Source organism: Symphalangus syndactylus, chromosome 13 (genome assembly GCF_028878055.3).
Source record: "Symphalangus syndactylus isolate Jambi chromosome 13, NHGRI_mSymSyn1-v2.1_pri, whole genome shotgun sequence".
Lineage (NCBI taxonomy): Eukaryota > Metazoa > Chordata > Mammalia > Primates > Hylobatidae > Symphalangus > Symphalangus syndactylus.
Genome location: NC_072435.2, coordinates 118,735,763 through 118,760,591, shown reverse-complemented (window position 1 = coordinate 118,760,591; position 24,829 = coordinate 118,735,763). Strand labels below are relative to the sequence as shown.

General features: G+C 58.4%; 1 protein-coding gene across 5 annotated transcripts in view; it reads left to right on the top strand.

Annotated features, from left to right (window-relative positions):
* The window catches only part of PITPNM2 (phosphatidylinositol transfer protein membrane associated 2), a 145,367-nt gene extending 120,717 nt beyond the window's left edge, over window positions 1-24,650 (top strand). For 2 of the 5 annotated variants that reach the window (XR_010114968.1, XR_010114969.1), the window contains 21 exons: window positions 2,588-2,896; window positions 3,640-3,735; window positions 6,961-7,065; window positions 7,272-7,342; window positions 10,563-10,810; window positions 11,225-11,414; window positions 11,557-11,676; window positions 12,456-12,718; window positions 13,125-13,303; window positions 15,422-15,592; window positions 16,192-16,335; window positions 17,381-17,545; window positions 19,241-19,389; window positions 19,763-19,879; window positions 20,212-20,328; window positions 20,454-20,602; window positions 20,683-20,832; window positions 21,286-21,469; window positions 21,551-21,679; window positions 21,765-23,465; window positions 23,652-24,650. Coding sequence is in view for 3 of the 5 variants with exons in the window: in XM_063614623.1 (XP_063470693.1) it covers window positions 2,588-2,896; window positions 3,640-3,735; window positions 6,961-7,065; window positions 7,272-7,342; window positions 10,563-10,810; window positions 11,225-11,414; window positions 11,557-11,676; window positions 12,456-12,718; window positions 13,125-13,303; window positions 15,422-15,592; window positions 16,192-16,449; window positions 17,381-17,545; window positions 18,141-18,302; window positions 19,241-19,389; window positions 19,763-19,879; window positions 20,212-20,328; window positions 20,454-20,602; window positions 20,683-20,832; window positions 21,286-21,469; window positions 21,632-21,679; window positions 21,765-22,088 (3,575 nt within the window). In the remaining 2 variants the exon portion in view is untranslated. Of the gene's footprint in view, window positions 1-2,587; window positions 2,897-3,639; window positions 3,736-6,960; window positions 7,066-7,271; window positions 7,343-7,641; window positions 7,789-10,562; window positions 10,811-11,224; window positions 11,415-11,556; window positions 11,677-12,455; window positions 12,719-13,124; window positions 13,304-15,421; window positions 15,593-16,191; window positions 16,450-17,380; window positions 17,546-18,140; window positions 18,303-19,240; window positions 19,390-19,762; window positions 19,880-20,211; window positions 20,329-20,453; window positions 20,603-20,682; window positions 20,833-21,285; window positions 21,470-21,550; window positions 21,680-21,764 lie in introns of those variants that run through there. The other 3 variants (XM_063614623.1, XM_055237957.2, XM_063614624.1) reach the window with 3 other exon arrangements.
* Window positions 24,651-24,829: the final 179 nt, after the last annotated feature.

The window sequence follows — 24,829 nt, the reverse complement described above, 5'->3', positions numbered from 1 at the left end:
GCTGGTGGGAAGAAAGAGGACAACTTTAGAGTCCAGGCCTGACTCACGCATAGTGGCTCTGTGGTCTCTCAGCCTCACTGAGCTTTGCTTTTCTCTTCTGTAAAATGGGTGTAATGACACCAATCCTATCGGACCGTTGTGGGCTGAGATCGTGGGTTCAGAACCGAAGATGGGGTGTGGCACATAGGTGGGGCTTGATGACAACTGTGAGTACTAGTCCTATAATATCACGGGGATGATCTCGTGAACTCATGTGAGCTGCGCTGGGCTTCTAGGGACCTTGAGGAGGCAACTCCTGGGGGTTGGGACAGCTCTCAGCTGTCCTCATTACTGCCTGGCCCCAGATGTAGTGCATGTCCCAGCCCTTATGGTCACCCCAGGAGGAGGCATTTCCCTATATAGGGTAGAGCAAGGGATGCAGCCCTTCCTGGCAGCCCTGTGAGGCCAGCAGACAGTCCCAGGAAAGGAAACCAAGGCTCTTCAGTGTGCCACACCTGAGGCCACCCCTGGGGCTTGGGCAGAGGACACAGGACTCCATCCCACAGAGAGGTCTTTAAGAGTGGATGGGATTTAGAAAGGAAGGCTCAGCAAAGCCAGAGGTGGGAAGTGAGGAGGCAGGAAAAGAGGGTACACAGGAGACCAGCCTGGGAGCCTGGCGTGGCCCAACTGCTTGCAAAGCCGCTCAGCATGCTCTAGGGGAGGCGGGGGTACATGCCCTGAGATTGCTTCTCCCAGGTTTGTCCCCTGGAGAAATCCCCATGCCTGTTCTGGAATGTTCAGAGCACCAGGTTTGTGAAAGCAAAATGGAGAAACAATGCAAATTAGCCAAAGGCCCATTGGCAGGAAAAGGAATCAATGAAATGTGGCATTTCACACGCACACGGATGCCACACAGTCCCAGCTTGATGAGCCAAAGCCCCCACGCACGCATCCATGGACAAAACTCACCCAGAGAAGCAAGTGGCAGAAAAATACAGCGTGACACGTAGATGTGAAATTCAGCAACAGCCACACCAGCCTGATACAGTGTGCAGGAAAACACATCTGTGTGCTGAGACCAGAAGGCAAAGCGCATGACAAGCAAAATTTGGGGCCAACTGTCAGGGGCCGGGCGAGTGAAGGGCTCCCTGTCGCTGGTGATGGTGTGTTTCTTTGCCGGGGCTGTGGATGTGGATGTCTCATTGCTTTTTAAAGTTTTTTAAACAGCTTTATTGAGGCATAATTTTAGATACCATATGATTCACTCATTGTAAGATAACAGTTTGGTAAGTTTTAGTATATTCACAGCTGGGCACAACTTCAGAGCATTCATCACCCCAGAAGGTCCTTTGTTCCCATTTCACTGTCATCCCCATCCCTCCCTGGCCCAAGGCAACCCCCAGTCTGCTTTTAGTCTTTATAATTCTATTATGATTATTATTACTATTTTGAGACAGGGTCACCCAGGCTGGAGTGCAGTGGCATGATCATGGCTCACTGCAACCTTAAACTCTTGGGCTCAAGTGATCCCCCCACCTCCACCTCCCAGGTAGCTGGGACCACAGACACACACCACCACGCCTGGCTAATTTTTTTTTTTGTCTTTTTTGGTAGAGATGGGGGATCTCCCTGTGTTGCCCAGGCTGGTCTGAAGCTCCTGGCCTCAAGCCATCCTCTCACCTCAGCCTCCCAGAGTGCTGGGATTACAGGTGTGAGCTACCATGCCTGGCCCTTTAATTGTTTTTTATACTTTAAAAGGTACATATTCTTTACTTTATTCTACATCTTAATTTATATGTGTAATATATTCTTATATATCTCACGTGCATAATATATTCTACTAAAAGCATTTAAACAAACAAACAAAAAAAAAAAAAGAAAAGGAGAACCAACCCAGTTTGAACTTGAACTTGATTTTCCATGGGAAATTTAACAGGAAAAATATACCAGACACTGAGACAGGAGACTCTCAGGAAGTCCTATTCTACCTCCCCTGTGGCAGGAATCTCCCAGAAAATTAACTGTGGCTTCTTATTTATTTATCTATTTAGAGACAGGGTCCCACTCTGTTACCCAGGCTGGAGTGCGGTGGCACAATCATAACTCACTGCAGGCTTAAACCCCTGGGCTCAAGTGATCCTCCCACCTCGGCCTCTAGAGTAGCTGGGACTACAAGCACACACCAGCACACCCGGCTAATTTTTTTTAAATTTTTTTTTTATAGAGACAGGGTCTTGTTTCGTTGCCCAGGCTGATCTCAAACCCTTGGACTCAAGCTGTCCTCCCACCTAATCCTCCCAAAGTGTTGGGATTACAGGCATGAGCCACTGCACCCTTCCAACTGTGGCTTCTGACTGGACACATTGCCTTGGGAGGCCCCTCCACTCTAATTATAGAACCACTATGAGCTTGTGAGACTATCTGTGAGCCAGTCCCCTTATTTTACAAATGGGGAAACTGAGGCACAGACAGGCAGTGACTTTAGTTTGACCTGCAACATGGATGCAGCCTCCCAAAGCCCCTGCCTGGGCCCTACACCTCCGTGCAGGCTCCTGCGCTGACCTCCCTCCCCTCGTCTCTCTCCCTCTCTGATCCCCGTGGGGCACAGGACTACGGAGGGTGATGGTGCGGGCTCACCGGCAGGCCTGGTGCTGGCAGGACGAGTGGTATGGGCTGAGCATGGAGAACATCCGGGAGCTGGAGAAGGAGGCGCAGCTCATGCTTTCCCGAAAGATGGCCCAGTTCAATGAGGATGGTGAGGAGGCCACCGAGCTCGTCAAGCACGAAGCCGCCTCGGACCAGGCCTCTGGGGAGCCCCCGGAGCCCAGCAGCAGCAATGGGGAGCCCCTAGTGGGGCGCGGCCTCAAGAAACAGTGGTCCACATCCTCCAAGTCGTCTCGGTCGTCCAAGCGGGGAGGTGAGCCCCTGCGCCACCTGCCACCCACACTCAAGGTCCCTCCCCACAAGGCAGCCCCACACACTGCTGGATCACTGCACCTCCTCAGAGTTCTTTCCCATGGACATTGAGGCACCAAGCCCAGAGGGAGTCAGAGCCCTGGGCTAGTCCTCCCACACGGGGAAGCCTGGGCCCTGCCCCAGCAGGCTCCCCGACACTTACCCTCCATGCCCAGGGAACACAGTGCTACCCATAGGAGCCAGTGGAGGTGGCTGGGAACCTGCAGCGCTGTGGAGGGGCCACCCCTCCTGATGGGGAGACTTCAGACCCTGAGATAAAGGATCAACCCAGGCATCCCGAGTGGAGTCAGCTTCTCCAGCAGGCAAACCTGGCTCACTCATCTCCTGCCTGGGCCCTGCTGTGGCCAAATTTCAGGAGTTTGCTCTTGGTCAGACTCAGGTCAGAGGCCCAGGAGTGGACCCAGGCCTGTCTGACCCCACGTCCTGGGCTTATGTCTGTCATGCTCTTCCCCACCCATGCTCCCCGGGACATGACTGCCTTGTGCCAGGTGGACAGGAGGTGAGCCTAGGCCGCTCCCCACTCATTTACCCACTTCATTCTCTTCTGAACCTTCCTGGCTCCTGTGGCAGCCTCTGTGATGCCTGTCAGGCCTGTGGGTGGCCCTCCCTGCCTCCTGCCGGCTCGGGGCAGCCTCTGGGCCCTTCCTCTCCAGTTGGCGGTCATTCTGAGGTTTTGCCTTCCAGCGAGTCCTTCCCGCCACAGCATCTCGGAGTGGAGGATGCAGAGTATTGCCAGGGACTCAGATGAGAGCTCAGATGACGAGTTCTTCGATGCGCACGGTAGGCAGGCAGCGCCCTGCAGTCCTTGGGGCCTTCCTGGGCGAGGTGGGGAGGGGTCTGAAAGGGCTTAGGGTGTGGGTGTGGACTGATGCGGGTGTTGCCTGTTACTATTCTATATCTGGTCCCTACAGCTGTGCTGTCCCAGGTGGACAGCCTGGTGTTTGGGGCAGTGCATAGAGGATGAGATGAAGTCATCTTGTTCCTTTGAGTCTGGGGTCTCAGGACCTGATATCAGGATGTGCTGTGGGCCTGGCAGATGGGGCCTGCGCTCTTGAAACCCCAAATAAGGATATGCCATCAGACTACGGCTTTATTCCATATGTGAATTTATTTCCATGGAAGCATAACTTCTTTTAATTTTCTAATTTTTTGTATTTACCTTATTTTTTCTTGATTAAATTAATACCACATCTAATGTAGGCACTTTAGAAAATGCAATAAGCAGAAAAAGTGAAGTGCCCATTTTCCCACTAGTCCCAAAATAAGCGCATGACCATATAGCAGATGCACCACCTGTGCCAGGAAGAGGCATGCATACAGCGCTCACCTGCTTGGTGCCCCAGCCATTCCTCTCCAGGAAGCTGGAGGGGCCAGCAGGTGTAGGAGTTGGGGGCTTGGGTCCCTCTGCAAGCCGGTGGCTGAGCCAGACCAAAGTTCACACAGCAGGTCAGAGACTCAGAAAGGGACGGGGGCGAGCCCATAGGCACTCAGCAGACACAGGCAGCACCAGATCTCATGTCACCACTGTGGCTTGGAGGGGCACAGGAACCACATAAGGTGGCATTTTGGTTAACTGGCCAGCTGCCCTCAAGGGAAGGAACCTGGGGAGTCAGCGTCCAGGCAGAAGAAAGGTGCCTGGTTTGGCCCTGGGACTGGAGGACCTGGAATGGTGGCTGGGAACTCCCGAGCTGGCCTCTGCACCAGGGGCCTTGCCCAGGACGGAGGGGGGGCCTCTTGGCGTCCCACCCCTCCCAGGTGGCTCTCTGACCCTGATGAAAGGAAAATACATATTTAACATAGAAAAAGCTGTAAAAGAGACAGCAAAGCAGGAAGTGCCAGGGCAGCAGTGTCCTGGGGAAATGGGCCCAGGAGCCCATCCAGGACTGGAGGAGGGCCGGCGAGTGCCAGAGCCAGACAGTAGCCACGAGCCTGATGGACCTGGGCAGAAGTTCTCAGAGGAGCAGAAGCAGGCGTCTTGGAGGCAGTGTTCATAGCAGCACTTCTTACGAAGCTGTGCTTTTGTGGAGGGACAGGGAGAGACCTGTTAGAGGATATGAAATTATATCTAGATAGGAGGAATGAGTTCAGTTCTATGACACTGCAGGATGACTAGAGTTAACAGTAATGTATTGGGCCAGGCGCAGTGGCTCACACCTGTAATCCCAGCACTTTGGGAGGCTGAGGCAGGTGGATCGCTTGAGCCTAGGAGTTTGAGACCAGCCTGGGCAACATGGCGAAACCCTGTCAATACCAAAAATAAAAAAATTTTTTTAAACCACAGTAATATATAGTTTCAAATCACTGGAAGGTGGAAATTGAACATTCCCAACACAAAGAAATGATAAATATTTGACATGATGGATATGCTAATTATCCTAATCTGATCACCATACACTGGTATATTGAAACATCACTGTGTACCCCATGAATATGTACAATTATGATTATTTGTCAATTTAACAAAACAGGAACTGGGTACAGTGCCTTACGCCTGTTATCCCAACACTTTGGGATTGCTTAAGCCCAGGAGTTCAAGACCAGCTAGGGTAACATAGTGAGAACTCGTCTCTACAAAAATAAAAATAAAAAAATTAGCCAAGTGTCGTGGCGCATGCCTGTAGTTCCAGCTACTCAGGAGGCTGAGATGGGAGGATCACTTGAGCCCAGGAGGTCAAGGCTGCAGTAAGCTATGACAGCCTGGGCATCAAAGCAAGACCCTATCTCAAAAAAAAATATATATATATAAGAAATTAAAAATGGCGAAGAGGAATAAAGTAAATGTAGCATTTTTTATTTTTATTTATTATTTATTTGTTTTTGAGACGGAGTCTCACTCTGTTGCCCAGGCTGAAGTGCAGTGGTGCAATCTCAGCTCACTGCAATCTCTGCCTCCCAGATTCAAGTGATTCTCATGCCTCAGCCTCCTGAGTAGCTGGGACTACAGGCACCATGCCTGCCTAATTTTTGTATTTTTAGTAGAGATGGGGTTTTGCCATGTTGGCCAGGCCGGTCTTGAATTCCTGACCTCAGGTGATCCACCTGACTCAGCCTTCCAAAGTGTTGGGATTACAGATGTGAACCACCACCCCCGGCCTAAATGTAGCTTTTTTTTTTTTTTTTTGAGACAAGAGTTTTGCTCTGTCGCCCAGTCTGGAGTGCAACGGCGCCATCTCAGCTCACTGCAACCTCCGCCACCCAGGTTCAAGTAATTCTCCTGCCTCAGCCTTCTGAGTAGCTGGGACTACAGGCGCGCACCACCACGCCCGGCTAATTTTTGTATTTTTAGTAGAGACGGAGTTTCACCATGTTGGTCAGGCTGGTCTTGAACTCCTGACCTCAAGCAGTCCACCCGCCTCAGCCTCCCAGAGTGCTGGGATTACAGGCATGAGCCACCACGTCTGGCCAATATAGCATTTTTTTTAAAAATGGTCAGGAACATCAGCTGATGAGTGGATAAACAAAAGGGGTGTGTCCATGCAATGGACTGTGGTTCAGCCATAAAAAGGAATGAAGCATCTGACACACACTACAACATAGAGGAACCCCAGAAACCCTATGCTGAGTGCAAGAAGCCAGACACAGGACCACATAGTGTATGGTTCCATTTATAGGAAATGTCCATAATAGACAAATCTGTAGAGACAGAAAATTGGTTGGTGGTGGCCAGGGGCCAAGGAAGGCAAGACTGAGGACTCACTGCTCCCAGGTATGGGGCTCCCATTTAGGGAGGTGAGATGTTCTGGAATTAGATAGTGGTGATGGTTGCACGGCATTGTGAATATACTAAATACCACTTTATAAATGGTGACTTTTCTTATATGAATGTTACCACTATTTTTTGTAATGGTCAGGAAGAAGCCCAAGGTGTGGGGCTGTGTGGCCGTCCTGTTGAGGAAGGGTCAGAGCAGAGCCAAACACAGGGGTACTCAGGGGTGTCCCCACCTCGGGAAGCCAGGCCTCCCCACTGTTCCCAGTCCCACCTGAGTTTCCCTCCCTCCTCTTCAGAGGACCTGTCCGACACAGAGGAAATGTTCCCCAAGGACATCACCAAGTGGAGCTCCAATGACCTCATGGACAAGATCGAGAGCCCAGAGCCGGAAGACACACAAGGTCAGCAGGTCTGGGGGTGCTGCAGAGCCTGGGGAGGACGGCTGCAGGGCTTCAGCCCCCTCCTTTCTGATCCAGCTCCTGCACAGTGCTGGGCATACACGGGGGTTGGGGACCCCCAAGCTCCCCTCGTCACAGTTGCAGCCTCCGTCCGGTCGGCCAGGTTAGGCTGCCCCTCAGCTCACAGCACGGCTTCTGTGTTGTTGCAGATGGTCTGTACCGCCAGAGTGCCCCTGAGTTCAGGGTGGCCTCCAGCGTGGAGCAGCTGAACATCATAGAGGTGGGTGCCCGAGTGTCAGAGGGACAGGGGCACAGCCACCAAGGGAGGGGTAGGGTGCAGAGGAATAGTCTGAGGGGTTACAGAGGTGGAACTCTGGGCCTGGTAGCCTCACCTCCACGCCTGCCTGGGTACCGTCCGGGGAGAGGCCTGGGCCTCCTTTTTTGCTGCCCTGCTAGGAAGGCACCTGTCGCCCTCTGTCTCTGAGGTCCCCAAGAACCAGGGACTACAGACAACCCCTGAGAAAGCCTTATCCAAGCTCCACCCATGGGAAAGTAAAATGAGAAACTTGTAAATTCCAGATCAAAAATAAGATCTTCACCTTGTGCCCAGCCTGTCTGCTGTCCCTGAAGATAAAAAGACGAAAAGGGAGGAAGCGACAGTCGTCTAGGCAGAAGTGATGTGGCCGTGGCCGACAAGATGGCCCTGCGGGAGGCAGGCGGAGCTCAGTGTGTCCAATAAAGCTGTCTTGGTAGAGCGCCTGTGTCCGCTTCGGGGGTTCTCTGTGGGAGTTCACGCCCCATCCTCCTCCACCTGCGGGCCGTCAGAGCTGTTTGCACTGGGACAGGAGCCAGGGCTGAGCTGGGCTGTCCCACCATCACCTGCGGTCACCGCACTGCTCTGGCCTCAAGCTACCTAAGGTGGAGGCAGCACCACTTCTGTGGGGAACTTGGGCCCCCGGGGAGTCTGGGGGAGGAGGAGGGACATCCACACAGCCTCCCCTCCTGTGGTTTTCTGCTTTGCGGTCTGACACTGAGGTGGGCTTTCTAAAAGGGTCATGGAATAAGGGGAGTTGATTTCCAATTGCTGCTTAATGTCTAGATAAGCAAACGGATCCCTTTCCCCACCTGCAGCACACACAGCTCTGACGCCCCCCAGGGGAGGGGCAGAAGGGGCCTGGGGCTCTGGATCTGCCTTGGGGTGTGTGTTCAGAACCCAGCACTGATTCTGGAGCACCACCATCCAAAGCTAAATCCATTTGCTTGCAAGAACCCCCAAACCGGAGCCCCTGCTCCTTGCCTTGCAGAGACACTAGTAGGGGGATGCCTCTACAGCTACAGGGGGCTCAGCCCCAACTAGAGCCCAGGGCAGGGTGAATCCCTGTCTCGGGCTGAGGCAGGATGTCCCCTTGGAGAAAGCAGGCTGAGTGTAGGGAGGCTGTGTTCCAGGGGCCTCTGGGGGTCCCTGGATCATCTCCAGGGCTGAGCCCAGTCAGACAGGCCTATGCAGGATTCTCTCAGCCCCCAGTGCCAAGCCCTTCCCGTCCCCTGGTGACTAAGTACCACTGGATGTCACCTCCCTGTCCTGAAGGCTGCGTAAGACATTTCTTCCATAAGCCCTTCGCCTCACTGGACTGGAAAAAAGCCCTTGTCAAAGCCCAACAGGGCTCATGTTGTTCCCTCCTGCCCTGTGTTCGGGGCAGCTGGTGGCCCCCTCTGCCCTAGGCTGAGTGTGTTTGTGTCCAGGCCAACCAGTGGTGGCTAATCCCCATGTGAGGACAAGTGTCAGTCCTGCCCTGGCCCCTGGGAAGAAGAGAGAAGCCCGTGGCTCCTCCTGGGGTGAGGGCAGCCCAGCCTTCCTCCTCCAGCTCAGCAGCACCCACCAGGCTTCTTGCTGCTCAGTGGCTCCTGGCCCAGCCCATCCATTCCCTTGCCCTTCCTGGTGCCCACATTTTTTTATTTTTTTTGGAGACAGGGTCTCACTCCGTCACCCAGTTTGCAGTGCAGTGGTGCGATCTCGGCCCACTGCAACTTCTGCCTCCTGGGTACAAATGATTTTCCTGCCTCAGCCTCCCGAGTAGCTGGGATTACAGATGTGCACAACCCTGCCTGGCTAATTTTTGTATTTTTGGTAGAGACGGTTTTGCTATGTTGGCCAGGCTGGTTTCAAACTACTGGCCTCAAGTGATCTGCCTGCCTCAGCCTCCCAAAGTGCTGGGATTACAGGTTTGAGCCACTGTGCCCAGCCACCTCGTGGCCTCTTAAGTCCTGGATCCAGCCCCTGCCCTCCCCACCCACCCAGCCTCTGTGTTGGCACCTGGGTCCTGGTGCTACCCCTACCCCCTGGCCAGTTCAGGGCCAGCTGTCCCCACCACAGGCCCTCTAGATGGCTTTGGCTGCTTGGTCTGTCTCCTCGGGTTCTTGGAGGCAGGACTCTCCCTTCAGCTCCCTTCTCTGCCCCCACACCCTAGACATCATACGGACACAGCAAGTACTCATCAGTGGCCCCTCTCGGGCCCTGGCCCTGCTGCTATCCTCCGGTCACATACCAGAAGCTTGGGGCAGGGGAGGGTGACCTCTGGGGACAGGGCCACAGCCTGGCCTGGCAGGAGAGTGCTGAGTAGTGGCAGAGGCTTTAGGTTCCGGTCCAGCCTGGCACCGACATGCCATGTGATATTAGCCCAGTCCCCCAGCCTGGAGCAGTTCGCAGCCCTTACACAGGTGTGCAGGTCTAGGGTCTCACCTTGACCTCACAGGCAGGCCTGGCCTGGCAGGAAGGTGGGGTCATTACCTCTTGAAATCTGATCAGCCTCCTCTCTAAGGTGCTGGGGCTCCGTCCCCACCAGGACACCTCTCCTTTTGGAGACCCTGGTCTTAGAGAGATGCCAGGAATGGCAGGGCCTTAGGGTGGGGGCCTGGGGAGAATGGGGGGAGAGCTCGGAGCTGCAGGCAGAGTAGCTGGGGTTGCCGCCCACCCAGGCTGTGGATGCCCTGACCCCAGCCATTCTCAGGTGACCTCTGTAACTTTGAGCTGGTGGTGGCCCTGTCTGCTCAGGCCAAGACAGACACACACAGGGCAGGCAGCCCCCAAGGCCAAGACCAGGCTGAACCTCTCTGCCTCCCCCTAAAGCTGGAAGCCCCAGAAGCCACTGCCTGGGCTCCCTGAAGGAAGGAGAGCTCGTGCTCTCAAAGGAATGGACTCCCTCCCTCCATGTCCTCTGTGCCCCTGGTCAGGGTGGCAGACAGGAGCAGGGCTGCAGGAGGAGGAGTGCACAGGCCCACCTCCCTGCCTCCTCCTGCAGGCTCCAGTCCCTGCAAGGGTCCCAGGGGAGAGGTTGAGGCAGCCAAACCCAAGGCTCCAGGACTGAGTAACCAAAACTGGGGTCCTCAGAGGGAGCAGTTGGGCTGCGTGTGACAGGCACACCCCCACCAAGGGTGACAGAGGGGCCTCAGCAAGGAGCTGGGTTCCCTGGGGAGCTGACACTGTCCCCCAACCCATGCAGGACGAGGTTAGCCAGCCGCTGGCTGCACCGCCCTCCAAGATCCACGTGCTGCTACTGGTGCTGCACGGAGGCACCATCCTGGACACGGGCGCCGGGGACCCCAGCTCCAAGAAGGGCGATGCCAACACCATCGCCAACGTGTTCGACACCGTCATGCGTGTGCACTACCCCAGCGCCCTAGGCCGCCTTGCCATCCGCCTGGTGCCCTGCCCGCCCGTCTGCTCTGACGCCTTTGCCCTGGTCTCCAAGTGAGTGGCATCTGCCCTTGACTGCAGCCTCCACCAGTGCACTGTCCTCCTCCCACCCCTGGGCCTCAGGTGGCTCCCCAATTTCAGGACTCCTGCCCCGATGTCCAGACCCACCGGCCAGCCCCTTCTACCTGGAGGTGCCCAAACATATACATGCAGGCTAAGCCTCGAGTCCCAGAAGGGCTGGGCCCATGGCTGAGCCTTCGTTTCCAAACGTGTAATGTGGGGATATTGGCCTGCCTCTGAGACATGGGGTCTTACCCACCCTGGTCCCCCAAGCCTACCCAGGCCCTGGCTGGGAAGGGTCCTCACTAGTGTATGCTGAGTCCATGGCTGAGACTCAGGTCAGGGGAGAGGGGCCCTTTGGGCTGAGCTGGAGCCGCCTGCCCTCTCTTGACTGGCCCCTCTCCCCAGCCTCAGCCCCTACAGCCATGACGAAGGCTGTCTGTCCAGCAGTCAGGACCACATTCCCCTGGCTGCCCTCCCCCTGCTGGCCACCTCCTCCCCCCAGTACCAGGAGGCGGTTGCCACAGTGATTCAGCGAGCCAACCTTGCCTATGGGGACTTCATCAAGTCCCAGGAGGGCATGACCTTCAATGGGCAGGTGAGTCCCGGGGAGGTTGGGGAGGGGAGGAGATGGAAGACCCTGTAGGGCAGGCTGGCCTGAGGGGGAAGGTGACGGCCTCCCCAGCCTATAGTCCAGCGAGTGGGTGAATGGCTCAGGCCTCTGGCCCCTCTCCCTCAAGGTCTGCCTGATTGGGGACTGCGTCGGGGGCATCCTGGCATTTGATGCCCTGTGCTACAGCAACCAGCCGGTGTCTGAGAGTCAAAGCAGCAGCCGCCGGGGCAGCGTGGTCAGCATGCAGGTACCCAAGTGGGGGCCCAGACAGTCCCCAAGGCCTGAAGCCTCCTGCATGCCCCCAGGGTCGCTGTCCTGCCTGTTCCTGCACCTGGCCCCAGGCTGTGTCCACCAAGCAGAATGCTGGCAGCACTTCCTGAGTCCAACTGGCTTGAACTCTACCCAGTTAAGCTCTATTCATTCAACAAACATTTTCCAAGCCCCTGAACCCCAGCTCTGCTGCCAGAGCTCACCTCCAGGGCAGGGGCTGTGGAGGGGTTGGGGGTGCAGGTGAGCTGAGGAAGCCCAGCCCATTCTGGCAGAAGTGCCTGGGCCCTGAAAGAGCTGTAGCAGTTTTTCTCACAATCTCTCTCCCCTCACCCCTCCAAAAAAGGATGGGAAGGGCAAAGGTTGGCAGCACAGGTGCCCAGAGGCAGCAGGGCAGGTGCATGGGGGCAGGGGAACAGCTGCTACGTGGCCAAGCCTAGGAATGCGTGTGGTTTCATGAGCCTGAACCAGGGTCTGCAGTGTGGGCAGTGGGGTCTGGTTCCTAGGAGGTGGGATGGGCGACCCATCTCTGCTTCCCTGCCTCTGCTGCACAGTGGCAAACAGCCTGTAGACCAGTGAGGTCCAGGGTGGCTGGGAGGACGGAAGGGAACAGGGGCCCTTCCCTCTGGTTTGGCGAGAGGCCGGCTGGACAGTGGCCGCTGGGCCTGGGGTTATGAGGGAGGAGGCAGCTTCTAGGACACTGGAGAAGGGGTCAGGCCAGCGGCCACCCGGCAGTGAGACTCCACGGGGCCATTCCAGGACAACGACCTGCTGTCCCCGGGCATCCTGGTGAATGCAGCACACTGCTCCGGTGGTGGCGGTGGTGGTGGTGGCAGCAGTGGTGGTGGTGGCAGTAGTGGTGGCTCCAGCCTGGAGAGCAGTAGGCACCTGAGCCGAAGCAACGTCGACATCCCCCGCAGCAACGGCACCGAGGACCCCAAAAGGCAACTGCCCCGCAAGAGGAGCGACTCATCCACCTACGAGCTGGATACCATCCAGCAGCACCAGGCCTTCCTGTCCAGGTGGGCGGGGCTGGGGGCTGGGGCTCACCTCTGGGTGCTGGAAGAGGCTCCAAGAGGGAGGAACATCCCCCGTGATGGCCAACAGGAGGCCCAGGCTCTCTGCCTGAGGTTCCGCCAGCCTGAGACCTGGGATCCCAGTCTGGGCCCAGGAGAAAGTGGCTTATTGGGTGCCTTGTCTCATATACACCAAGGGCCATCTTGGGCCTGAGGGAGCAATTTGTCTTGAGGGTGAGGGTTGGGAATGGCAGAGTCGGGGGCAGAATGGACCAGGGGCAGGTAGTCCAGCTCAGGGCTGTCCTGAAGCCAGTGGGCCCCCGAGAGAGGTTGGGACCTGCTGCCACCAGCGGTGTCGTGGCAGATGATGGCAGCTGCACCCACATGACAGCTGTCTTATTTGGGTCTGCAGCCTCCATGCCAGCGTGCTGAGGACTGAGCCCTGCTCACGCCATTCCAGCAGCTCCACCATGTTGGACGGCACAGGTGCCCTGGGCAGGTTTGACTTTGAGATCACTGACCTCTTCCTCTTTGGGTGCCCGCTGGGGCTGGTCCTGGCCTTGAGGAAGACTGTCATCCCAGCCCTGGATGGTGAGAGCCCAGCAGGGGCAGGATGGGGGGTACATGCACTGGGTGCGGGTGCGGGGGTCTCAGTGGACCCCTGTGACGAGATCATAGCCACGTCCCAGGCCTGTTTCTGCCCTCCTTCCTGTCTTCCCCACCAAGGGTCCCTTGCTATCCTCTGCTCCTGCTTCAGCAGCTCAGTCACTGGCCGTCCATGACACCTGCTGTTTCATTTCATCTCCGGGGTGCCTGTGGGAGCTGAGGCTCAACCCCTAGATGGGAAAGCTGAGGTCCAGGGAGAGAAGGCACCACCCCAGAGTCAGATGGAGACAGACCCAGCCTCCCAGGTCCAAGGTTCTCCCATAGAGAGAGATGCAGAGGCCAGGCATCCCCAAAGCCTCCTGGGTATAGTGGGCTCCCAGCCCTGGAGGGGCCACAGCTGTGCGTCTCTGTCTACCCAGGGAAGGCAGGCCAGCGGCTGGGCGTCATTGGAGCAGCAGTCCCTGCCCTGTACCCTGGGTTCAGCCTGCAAAGCTCCAGGAGCCACACAATCCTGAGAGTAGCAACACATGTTACACCCCCAGATGACAGAGGGGGGAAACTGAGGCTCAGAGAGGTTTAGATGCTTGCCAAGTGCTAGGTTAAAAATGCAGACCTGGCCGGGCACAGTGGCTCATACCTGTAATCCCAGCACTTTGGGAGGCCGAGGTGGGCGGATCAGCTGAGGTCGGGAGTTTGAGACCAGCCTGACCAACATGGAGAAACCCTGTCTCTACTAAAATTACAAAATTAGCCGGGTGTGGCGGCACATGCCTGTAATCCCAGCTACTCGGGAGGCTGAGGCAGGAGAATCGCCTGAACGCGGGAGGGCGAAGGTTGCGGTGAGCCAAGATTGTGCCATTGCACTCCAGCCTGGGCAACAAAAGCGAAACTCAGTCTCAAAAAAAAAAGAAAAAAACATGCAGACCTCTGGACTCAGCACCCAAGCCCCTTCCCCTTCCATAAACTGGCGACTTCAGCACTGCCAGGAAGAGAAATGGGTAGCTTTAAGGGGACCCCAACAACCAAGGCAGCCCCATGAAGGGCATCCCTGTGCCCCATCCACTGCAGGCTCTGAATAGCCCCACAGAGTCCCACACAGGTACATGGAGACTTACGGGCAGTGCCGTTGTGGTCACATTATGTGTCATTGTGAAAAACCAGAACCAACTTAAATGTCCATCTATGTGGAGGGGGCTGGTTAGATAAATTCTGGCACAACCACACAGTGGAGTACCCGCCTCCACTGAAAAAGAGCAAAGAGAAGCTACACGTGCTGACGTGAAAGATGCCAACATTTTTTGTGTTAAGCGGGAGGAAAAGGCAAAGTTCAGAAGGCATAGCATATGTTCTGGTTTATGTCCCTCTAAAAGTGAGATACAGCACTAATAATTAACACAACCTTGCATTCACATGATCTCCTTAATTCCATGACATGGTTGGAACTGCTGCCCCATTTGACAAGGGGAAACATTTTCCGATACAGGCAGAGCAGGGCTGCCTTAGCCAACACTCGATGGTGCTCCCGCAAGATGAGCTGGAGCTGCAGGGAGGTCTGGGGTGGAAGGGGTTTCCACCATGTGCCCTTCATCATATGCTCTTCTGTACTGCAAACCACCTTTTACCACAATCATCATAAATTTTGCAATGAAAAAAAAATTAGAGGTCAGGTGTGGTGGCTCATGCCTGTAATCCCAGCACTTTGGGAGGCCCAGGTGGGAGGATCACTTGAGTCCAGGAGTTTGAGACCAGCCTGGATAATATAGCAAGACCCCATCTCTACAAAAAATAAAATAAAAAAGCTAGGTGTGGTGGTGCACACCTGTGGTCTCAGCTACTCAGGAGGCTGAGGGGGTAGGATCACTTGAGCCCAGGAGACTGAGGCTACAGTGAACCAAGATCGCACCACTGCCCTCCAGCCTGGGTGACAGAGCAAGACCCTGTCTCAGACAAAAAAGTGACAATGACCCAAACAGGTCCTAAATGGATAGAGACACACCCGCCGTCTTATCCCTAACAACCCAGTGCCCAGTTCCCAAATTTCCCACCCCCGCCCCTGCTCCTCAGGGCCAGCCCCAGCTCTGCAGCCAACACCCCCACCCCCAGTTTTCCAGCTGCGGCCGGCCTGCCAGCAAGTCTACAACCTCTTCCACCCCGCGGACCCTTCAGCTTCACGCCTGGAGCCGCTGCTGGAACGGCGCTTTCACGCCCTGCCGCCTTTCAGCGTCCCCCGCTACCAACGCTACCCGCTGGGGGACGGCTGCTCCACGCTGCTGGGTGAGAGGCACATTCCGCCCCGCTCCTCTAGGGGAAGGTGGGGTAGGCGTGGCTCCCTGGCTCCTAGGTCCTCCATGCCACGTGGTTCTTCCCCAGGTGAGAGGGACAGCCTTTGCTGAATGCCTCTCGGAGGTGGACAGCTGTTGGGGGTGGGTGGTGGGGGTGGTGCATCCCTCTGCACTGATCCCAGTGAGGCACGAATGATAGTTCCCACCTTTCAGAGGACACAGGTCAGGGCCTTGTTCCAGGGTCCCCAGAGCAGGGAAAGGGCAGAACAAGACCAGACTTCCCTCTCCACAGCTGAGCTTCCATCCCAGCAGAGACAGAGCTAAGGACCCAGCAGGGACCCTCACTGAGTAGGGGGCCTGGTCGGCTGGGTCCCATCATGGCAGGTGGCCGGCCCCGAGACAGGGTGCAGGAGACGGGTTGGGGCAGGGGAGGTCCAGGTAGGCTTGGCCCGACCCCTGCCCCAGCGTGTATCCCAGCGTCTTGTCATGTCCTGGTCCTTGAGGAGCCCTGAGTCTCTGTGTCGGAGCGTGTCTGGATGGCCCATGCAAGTGTCTGTTCTTGTCCTCTGTTCTCTCCCCGTCTGCCTCCAGTCGAGACCGTGCAGAGAAACCCCGAGCTGGTCCTGGAGGGCAGCCCCCTGGCCCCTCTCCCCCACGGGGACGGCTTCCTGGAAACCAGTATGCCTGTTCCCGCGCCCACCTGGCAAGACGGGCCCCGCCCGGGCTGTGCCGAGTGTGTGTACCCTCCCTTGCTCGTGGTGACGTCTGCTTCGCTGGTTGACCCGGTCCTCAGGGACACCCCCCAACCCATGCCCTCCTTGGCCACTCACAGTTCATGGGACCTGGGTGGTGAGGAACAGAGACTTGGGCGGGACGGCCCTGGGGAGCTGGTGTCGGTGCCTCCTCCCTGCATATTGTGGGCCAGAGGCAGGGCAGACCCAAAGCAAAGGGGCGCAGCAGCTCAGAGACAGCAGAGGCCGTCTCAGGGCCACACAGCAAGTCAGTGACAGTTCCAGGGCTCTGCCAGAAGCAGACTGAGGCTTTGAGCCAGCCGGGCCCACCCCTCACCTGGGGAAGCTTCCGGTCCCATCGAGGGGTTGGATTCCCCAGGGCCCACTCCTTCACTCTCTGAGGTCACCCAGGCACCTCCTGTACCCCGTCCAGGTGTGGCTTGTCTGGCTGAGCCCCATCCTCCCTGTTCTGTCCTGTCTTCAGCCTGGGCCTGGGTGAGCCTGGCTTGAGCTCCCAGAACCTGCCTTTGTCCCCAAATGCCCATCAGGGGCTGCTGGCTGTGGCCTGTGTGAGGGACGCCTAGGGCTTGCCTCTCTCTGTGCTCTGCATGTGCAGGGCATCCCCAGGAAGCCACCCATGGCACCTGTTGTCAGCGCCCTGCAAACCTGGGTGGAGCCGCTGCTTCTGCTGTGGGCTGTGGGTCAGGTCAGGCCAGGCTGAGCTCCGGAGGCCCTGGAGCCACTGGGGTGCTGGAGATAAGCTGAGGGGTGTGTGTGGGGCAGGAGGGTGACTGAGGTTGAGCCCAGCTGCCACGCCTCCCTGCCCTGTGTCTGTGTCCATTCGTCAGTCCACCCTGCCCCAGCCCTCCTCCTCACCTGCTAATGCTCTGGGCCCCTCCCTCTCACAGCCCTGAGCAGGTGGCTCTGGCACAGCTGCTGCCCGGCCTCCAGTCTAGGTGCACACTGGACCCTGGCGCACTGGCTCCCCCACTGCTCCGGGGCTGGGCAGGGCCTCTCTTACCTGGCCTCTGGTCCCTGTCCACCTGCAGCGGATGTGCTCCAGACCCACAATGCAGCCTTCCAAGAGCATGCCGCCCCCTCCTCGCCCGGCACTGCCCCTGCCAGTCGTGGCTTTCGCCGAGCCAGTGAGATCAGCATCGCCAGCCAGGTGTCAGGCATGGCTGAGAGCTACACGGCATCAAGCATTGCCCAGAGTGAGTATACCAGGCCCCTCACCCTCCTCACTTAGCCAGGGCCGTTGTGCCCACAGGGGACAGCTGCTGGCCATGTCTAGGAGCATTTCTAGCTGATGAAGCTGGGGAGGGATGCTGCTGGCACCTGGTGGGTAGAGGGAGGGAGGCTGCTGGGCACCTGCAGTACCCAGGCCAGCCCCACAGCAGAGACTGGTCAAGTCCAAAGACTCTGCAGTGTCCAGGCTGAGAAGCTTCACCTTCTCAGGATTCTGGAAGAAGGTGCATTAGGAAGGGCCCCGCCTTCCTCATGCTTGGCTCCTGCATGAAGCCTCTTGGTGCTTGAAGCACAGCCCGGGTTCCCTTCTCAGTCCCTGCCAGGTGGCTGCCCCCCGTGCTGGGCCAGGGATTCTCGCAGCTGCGGTCAGCGTGGCCATGCAGGGGCTGAGGCTGGGGTAGGGGTTGCTGGCAGCTGTGTTCATCCGTGAGGAGGGCCAAGGAGCCTGCCCTTGATAGCCCCAGGCCTGGCACTGTCCCAGTGTCCTGCCTGGCCCCTAGTAGACGTGGCAGCGCGGTCGCCCCCTGCGTGGCTGAGCCATCCATTGCTCTTGCTTCTCAGAGGCCCCCGATGCGCTCAGCCATACCCCCAGCGTCAGGCGTCTGTCCCTGCTCGCCCTGCCCCACCCTAGCCCCACCACCCCTGGCCCCCACCCTCCAGCCAGGCAGTCGATCCCCGGCCTGGAGAGGGCCCCTGGCCTCCCTGAGCTGGACATCGGAGAAGGTACCACCCCACACACTTTCCCCTCACTGGGGCTGGGCAGGGCCTCTCTTACCTGGTCACTGCTGCTGAGCACCCCTCACTGCCAGGCTCTGCCCACCTGGACCCCCGCTTCGGCCTAACAGGGAGCTAGGGGCTGGGCTGGGAGGACTTGGCCATCTAGGGAGGAGGTGGGACCTGGTGGCATTGTCTGGTGGGTTGGGGGACTGGGGACCCCACAGAGCTGGAATGAGGCCAGATGAGGACCAAGGAAGCTCTGAGGAAAGCTATGGGCAGAACCTAGGGAAGCCTGGACCCATAAACCAGGCCCTGCTGCTGGGCCCCTCCTACAGACAGCTCAGGGGGCACTTTACAAGCTTGTCTTGTTCAGGAAGGTTGTCTGCGCCCAGCCCCTAGTGGCAGAGCCAGATGCACCCAGGACCATCCTTCTGGAGGCCCAGGCTTCCCTACCCACACTGCTGTGTCTCAGGGCTTGTGGGGTGGCCCAGGTGCGAGGAGGGAGGCACCCTTGCCCTGGGGATCAGGAATTGTAACCCCACCTCTATGCCGCCTTTCCCAGCCTTGAGGCCTAGGGGGAAGATAGGAGAACAGGAATGGCCCAGAGAGGGCAGCGATGAGGTTGCCACAGGGCAGAGGGTCACCAGAGTCAGCAAGGGACCACGGACAGCTGGTACCATCCCACAGATCCCGACTGGTCCCCCAACGCAACCGCAGGAGCCCCTCAGCAGGGCTGGCACTCACCACTGTCATGGGTCTGCATGCTTCTGCCTGTGCTCCCTCCCGCTTGCCTCACTCACCCATCCTGGGAGAAGACTCACTTTAGGCTATAGCTGGTTGGGGGGGTCTGTGCTGGGCTGAGCAGGCCAGAGGGGCCGGGTGACCCTTCGGGGTCCCTGTCTGGGACTATACAGCCCCAGCCCAGTCACGGCCCCTCCTGGCAGTCGCTGCAAAGTGGTGGGGCCAGAAGCGGATCGACTACGCCCTGTACTGCCCTGACGCCCTCACGGCCTTCCCCACGGTGGCTCTGCCTCACCTCTTCCACGCCAGCTACTGGGAGTCAACGGATGTGGTCTCCTTCCTGCTGAGACAGGTACCTGGGGCCTGGGGCCTCCCAGGAGGGCCCTGAGTGACAAGACCCATGACAGGGCCCCATTTCACAGATGAGGGGACAGTGGGTACTCCTCTCCAACCCCATCAGATCACAGAGCTAGCAAGACGAAGGCACCTTTATGCTGGGGTGTATTCAGGCTTTTCAGGACATTGGGATGGAGGGAACATATCTGCACATTCGTCAGGTGAATGAACAGGGATCTGAGGGCTACTGGGCAGACGGTAGTGGGTTGAAGAACGCCCCCTACAAAACACACGCTCCTCTTGCTCCCGGGTACTGGGCCTCCTCCTCCCAGGGCAGGAAGCCCCAGGGTGGCATCTGCCCCACGGCCTGCCCTGTCCCCTCTTCCCAGGTCATGAGGCACGACAACTCCAGCATCTTGGAGCTGGATGGCAAGGAAGTGTCGGTGTTCACCCCCTCAAAGCCAAGGGAGAAGTGGCAGCGCAAGCGGACTCACGTGAAGCTGCGGGTGAGGGTCCCCCAGGCGCCCAGGCGCCCAGGCCCCCATGCTGTCACCAGCCTCCGTGTCCAGATGGGGAAACTGAGTTGCAGGGAAGCCTGCAGTCTTATGTACCTTCCCGGGCCATGAGGCTGGAGCTGTCAGCCCACTTCACAGACAGGGAAGGCAGCAAGGCTTCCTAGTTTCTCCAAGGCCACGCCATCGTGTCTGATCCAGACTGAGACATGGGCTGCGCAGCTCACAGCTCAAGCCTGCCCCTCAGGCCCACAGAACTTGAGCAGAACACAGGGACCCGGAGTGCCCTCTGACCCCCTGACCTGGGCTTGCTGCTCCCTCCACAGAACGTGACGGCCAACCACCGGATCAATGATGCCCTCGCCAATGAGGACGGCCCCCAGGTTCTGACGGGCAGGTTCATGTATGGGCCCCTGGACATGGTCACCCTGACTGGGGAGAAGGTAAGGACATGGCGGGTAGGGGTAACATGGAGGGACTTTGGGGAGCTCCCTGCTGCCCTCTGGCCAGGGTGCAGGGGGTGGGGAGGCCAGACACAGCCAGCCTGTGACCAGCCTGCTGGGCCCAGGTGGATGTGCACATCATGACCCAGCCGCCCTCGGGCGAGTGGCTCTACCTGGATACGCTGGTGACCAACAACAGTGGGCGTGTCTCCTACACCATCCCTGAGTCGCACCGCCTGGGCGTGGGTGTCTACCCTATCAAGATGGTGGTCAGGTATATGCCTGCCCTGGGAGGGCGGGATAGGCAGGGCGAGGCTCTGGGTGGTTCTGATGAGCACCCCCACCACCTGCCAGGGGAGACCACACGTTTGCCGACAGCTACATCACCGTGCTGCCCAAGGGCACAGAGTTCGTGGTCTTCAGCATCGACGGTTCCTTTGCCGCTAGCGTGTCCATCATGGGCAGCGACCCCAAGGTGCGGGCCGGGGCCGTGGACGTGGTGCGGTGAGTGGTCCGGAGGGGCACAAAGGGGCTGTAGCAAGGTGGGTGGGCTCAGGGGCTCCCGCCAGCCAGGTGGAGGAGGACAGGGGAGCCTCTGTGGAGGACGCCTGGCTCGGGCACTGGGCCTTAAGGACCTCAGTTCAGAGCCCGGCACCCCCAATTATTAGCCGTGTCACCTCGGGCAAGCGATGTCACTTCTCAATGTCGGTTTTCCATTCCCGCATCTGGAAAGTGAGGCTGGTAAGCCAGGGACACCGCAGCAGGGGCATCTGCCGCCCGGTGCGAGCGCCCGAGGGCCTGCTGCAGCACCTTCACTGTCACCATTGTCGTTACTGAGCTCAATCAGAGATGTGGTTTCCGATGGCCCAAGTGGGCCCTGGCTGGGCAGGAGACAGGGAGGCCTAGGAGGGAGGAAGGGGTGGCCATGAGACACCCAGGCCTGCCCCTCACCCCCAGGCACTGGCAGGACCTGGGCTACCTCATCATCTACGTGACGGGCCGGCCCGACATGCAGAAGCAGCGGGTGGTGGCGTGGCTGGCCCAGCACAACTTCCCCCATGGCGTGGTGTCCTTCTGTGACGGCCTGGTGCATGACCCGCTGCGGCACAAGGCCAACTTCCTGAAGCTGCTCATCTCCGAGGTGGGGCCTGGGAGGATGGGGCAGGGCAGGGGTGGGGGCAGAGGGACCATGGTGCCTGTGCCCATGCCAGTCTCCCCACAGCTGCACCTGCGCGTGCACGCGGCCTATGGCTCCACCAAGGACGTGGCGGTCTACAGCGCCATCAGCCTGTCCCCCATGCAGATCTACATTGTGGGCCGGCCCACCAAGAAGCTGCAGCAGCAGTGCCAGGTGAGTGGGCGCATTGTGGGGGTGGGTGCAGGCGGGCAGCTCGGGGAGCCCCAGCCTGTGACAGCCGCCCTCACTGACCCCGCAGTTCATCACGGACGGCTATGCGGCCCACCTGGCGCAGCTGAAGTACAGCCACCGGGCGCGGCCCGCTCGCAACACAGCCACACGCATGGCGCTGCGCAAGGGCAGCTTCGGCCTGCCCGGCCAGGGCGACTTCCTGCGCTCCCGGAACCACCTGCTTCGCACCATCTCGGCCCAGCCCAGCGGGCCCAGCCACCGGCACGAGCGGACACAGAGCCAGGCGGATGGCGAGCAGCGGGGCCAGCGCAGCATGAGTGTGGCGGCCGGCTGCTGGGGCCGCGCCATAACTGGCCGCCTGGAGCCGGGGGCGGCCGCGGGCCCCAAGTAGGGCACCGTGAGTGCAGCGCGGGGTCTCCATGGTGCTAGGCCAGGGTGGCCAGCCCCGCCAGGAGGCCTGGCCTGGGCACACGCACAGACGTGGGCCTGGGAGGTTGTCCCAGGGCCTCGCGGAGGACACGGGCCGCGCCACACAGTGCTCCCTGCCCTGCCTCATGTCCTCGGGCCTGACGGGTCCGGCTTGTCATGGAAGCTGGCAGGGACCACCAGCCCCAGGATGGCAGAGGGACCAGAACTCCCCATTCAGACTGGCCTGGGAGGCTCTCCCAGACATTTTGCCCTGCGTGGATCTCCAAGTGTCCTGGTGCCAGGTGTGGGCCCAGGCCCAGCCTGCCACCTCCCCATCCACTGGCCACCCTCACTCCCAGGTCCCCTCCCATTTGGTAGCAGCTCCAACAGGGGTCCAGCCTGCATCTTGTTAACTCGAGTTTCTCAACTGTTCAACCTCACTGGTTTTGCACTGATTTTTGAGAGCGGAGACCCATTACCACCTCCTATGGCTGCAGCCCCGTTGACATGCATGAAACTCAGTACCTGCCGACCCAGGACCTACAACCACACTGAAGGCTCCAGTGCGGCAGAGCCTCGTGCAAGCAGGAGAGAAAGGCCGTATCTTAATTTCTGCGCCCCAGACCCCTGCCCACCTGTCTGCCTGCCCCGCCTGGAGCCCAGGCCAGTGTTGTTTCCAGCCTCAGGCCACGGGCTGGACGGGCCTGGCCACCTCTTCCGCTCCCTGCCATCAGTCAAGGCTGCCCGCCCATGTTTCTACGCCTTTCTACTTCTCAATCTGATTTCTATGACGTTTTTTTAAATGAGCAATCCTTGGCTGCTTCCTTTTCTTAACTCTTTCAGTACCGAGAGCAGCCCCTCCACACTGAAAACACCCAGCACTGTGACGGAGTCCAGCCTGGTTCTGGGTCCCGTGGGCCCTGCTCCTGCCCACTTAGCGAGGCGTGGGCTCCTTGCCTCACCTGGCCCCGGCAATCCCACTGAATTTCTACTCTGGGGTGGGTGGGGCACACACTTCGGTTTTTTTAATGCCAATTCCGTTTTCATGCCGAATCTAAGAAGCCACAACTTGCTTTGTCAGCTTCAGGGCAGGCAGCCATGACTTCATTTCTCGCCTGAGCAAGGACCATGCTGTCCTGCACGCTGGGTCTGGCCGTCTGCCCTCTCTCCCCAGCACCAAGCGTGACCTTGGCTGTGGCGCTCAACGGCCAGCTCCGGCGGCCCCCCTGCTGCTCCTCAGCTTTCCCGGAAGTGGGAGAGCCTGCCTGGCCTCGGCCTTTGTCCAGCGACCAGGCTCTGTCCCCAAGAAGCTACGGCTGACCTGGGTCTGATGTTGGGACGCATGGACCGGGCTGGGGAGGTGCACAGTGATGTTAACTTTTTCCCGTGTGTAGATATGTACAGCCAAAGGGTCGTGTAAATGTTCTGCAAAAGTGGGTCTATACAGAGTGAAAGCTATTTATTTTGTGCAGAGAAAAATGTCTGGAGGGATGGAACCTTCAGGGTTTATTCATATTTAAGATGTAGCTTTTTGTTGTTGTTTCAGGCATTATATATAAAGCAACGATTATTTTATGGACCAAGTTTTCATGTAACTGTTGCAGTGAAAGTGCAATATCTGACCCCCCTGCTCCCAGCGGGAAGTTGCCTGGCCCGACAATCACAGCCCCGGTCAGGGGCCCTGTGGCCAGTGCCTCCTCCTCTCTCGGCCCCACCTCATCCTGTCTTGCCTGCTGCCTCGGTGACCAGCCATCCAGAGAAGCACCTGGAAGAGTCTCGGGCCCTCCTGCAATAAAGGCCGGGAGGCCCTGTGGGCAGTGGGCTCAGCCTCTCCCCCGGGGGGCAGCTCCCCTAAGGCTCCTCGCTCCCCGCCTGCCTGCCCAGCCGCCAGCCATGCCAAGGACAACAGCAATAGTCCCCTGGGGCTCTCCCAGCGGCCCTCAGCCATAGACGGCAGGGTGGGCAGCCTGCCCCCCATGGGAAGTCTCTTCTGTATCCAGGTCTGCTTTCCACCTCCCTTCAGATTCCTTTTTGGCACATTCTCCTCTTGAGGAAGCACCAGTCTTTCTGAAACTAAGAGAGGGACAGCAATGTCCTTTAAAAATACCAAAAATGTTTACAGAGTTGGGTGCTGAGCTGCAGGGCTCAGGCCTGACCAGTCATAACCAAAGGGTGAGGCAGGCCTTGCTGACTGCCACCCCCTGGGCCTGTTTGTTAGAATAGAAGCCTTAGTCCCACTCCCACCACACCCCCAGGCCCCAGACCCCACCACCTGCCTTCTCTTTGATTTCTAAAGAGGGATTCAGCAGAGACCCCCCACCCCTCCCTGGCTCGGTCTGAGTCCCACTGTCTGCCCCATCACAGCCTTCACGTCTCAGCCCCTCCCATCTGGTCTGTCCGTGTGCCGTCTGTCTCTCTGGGCCACGTGTGAGCCGTGTCCCCACTCTCCCCATCCGTCCCTGCTGTCCCCGCATCATTGGGCCTGAGTGTGCTCTGTATACAACGTCATGTCTGTTAACACCAATTAAAGAAGCGGGAAGGCTTCCTTCTGGATCTCTTTACTGCACTGGCGACCGTGGGGCATGGTGGGATGGGGGCATGGAACAGTAATGCTAGTGACACTCACAGTGATGCCAACACATTAGTGCGGGGCTGACTCTGAGCCTAGTCTGCTTTTAGCTCCTTCCCGGGACGGAACTCAGGTTTGCCCTCACAGACCCCAGT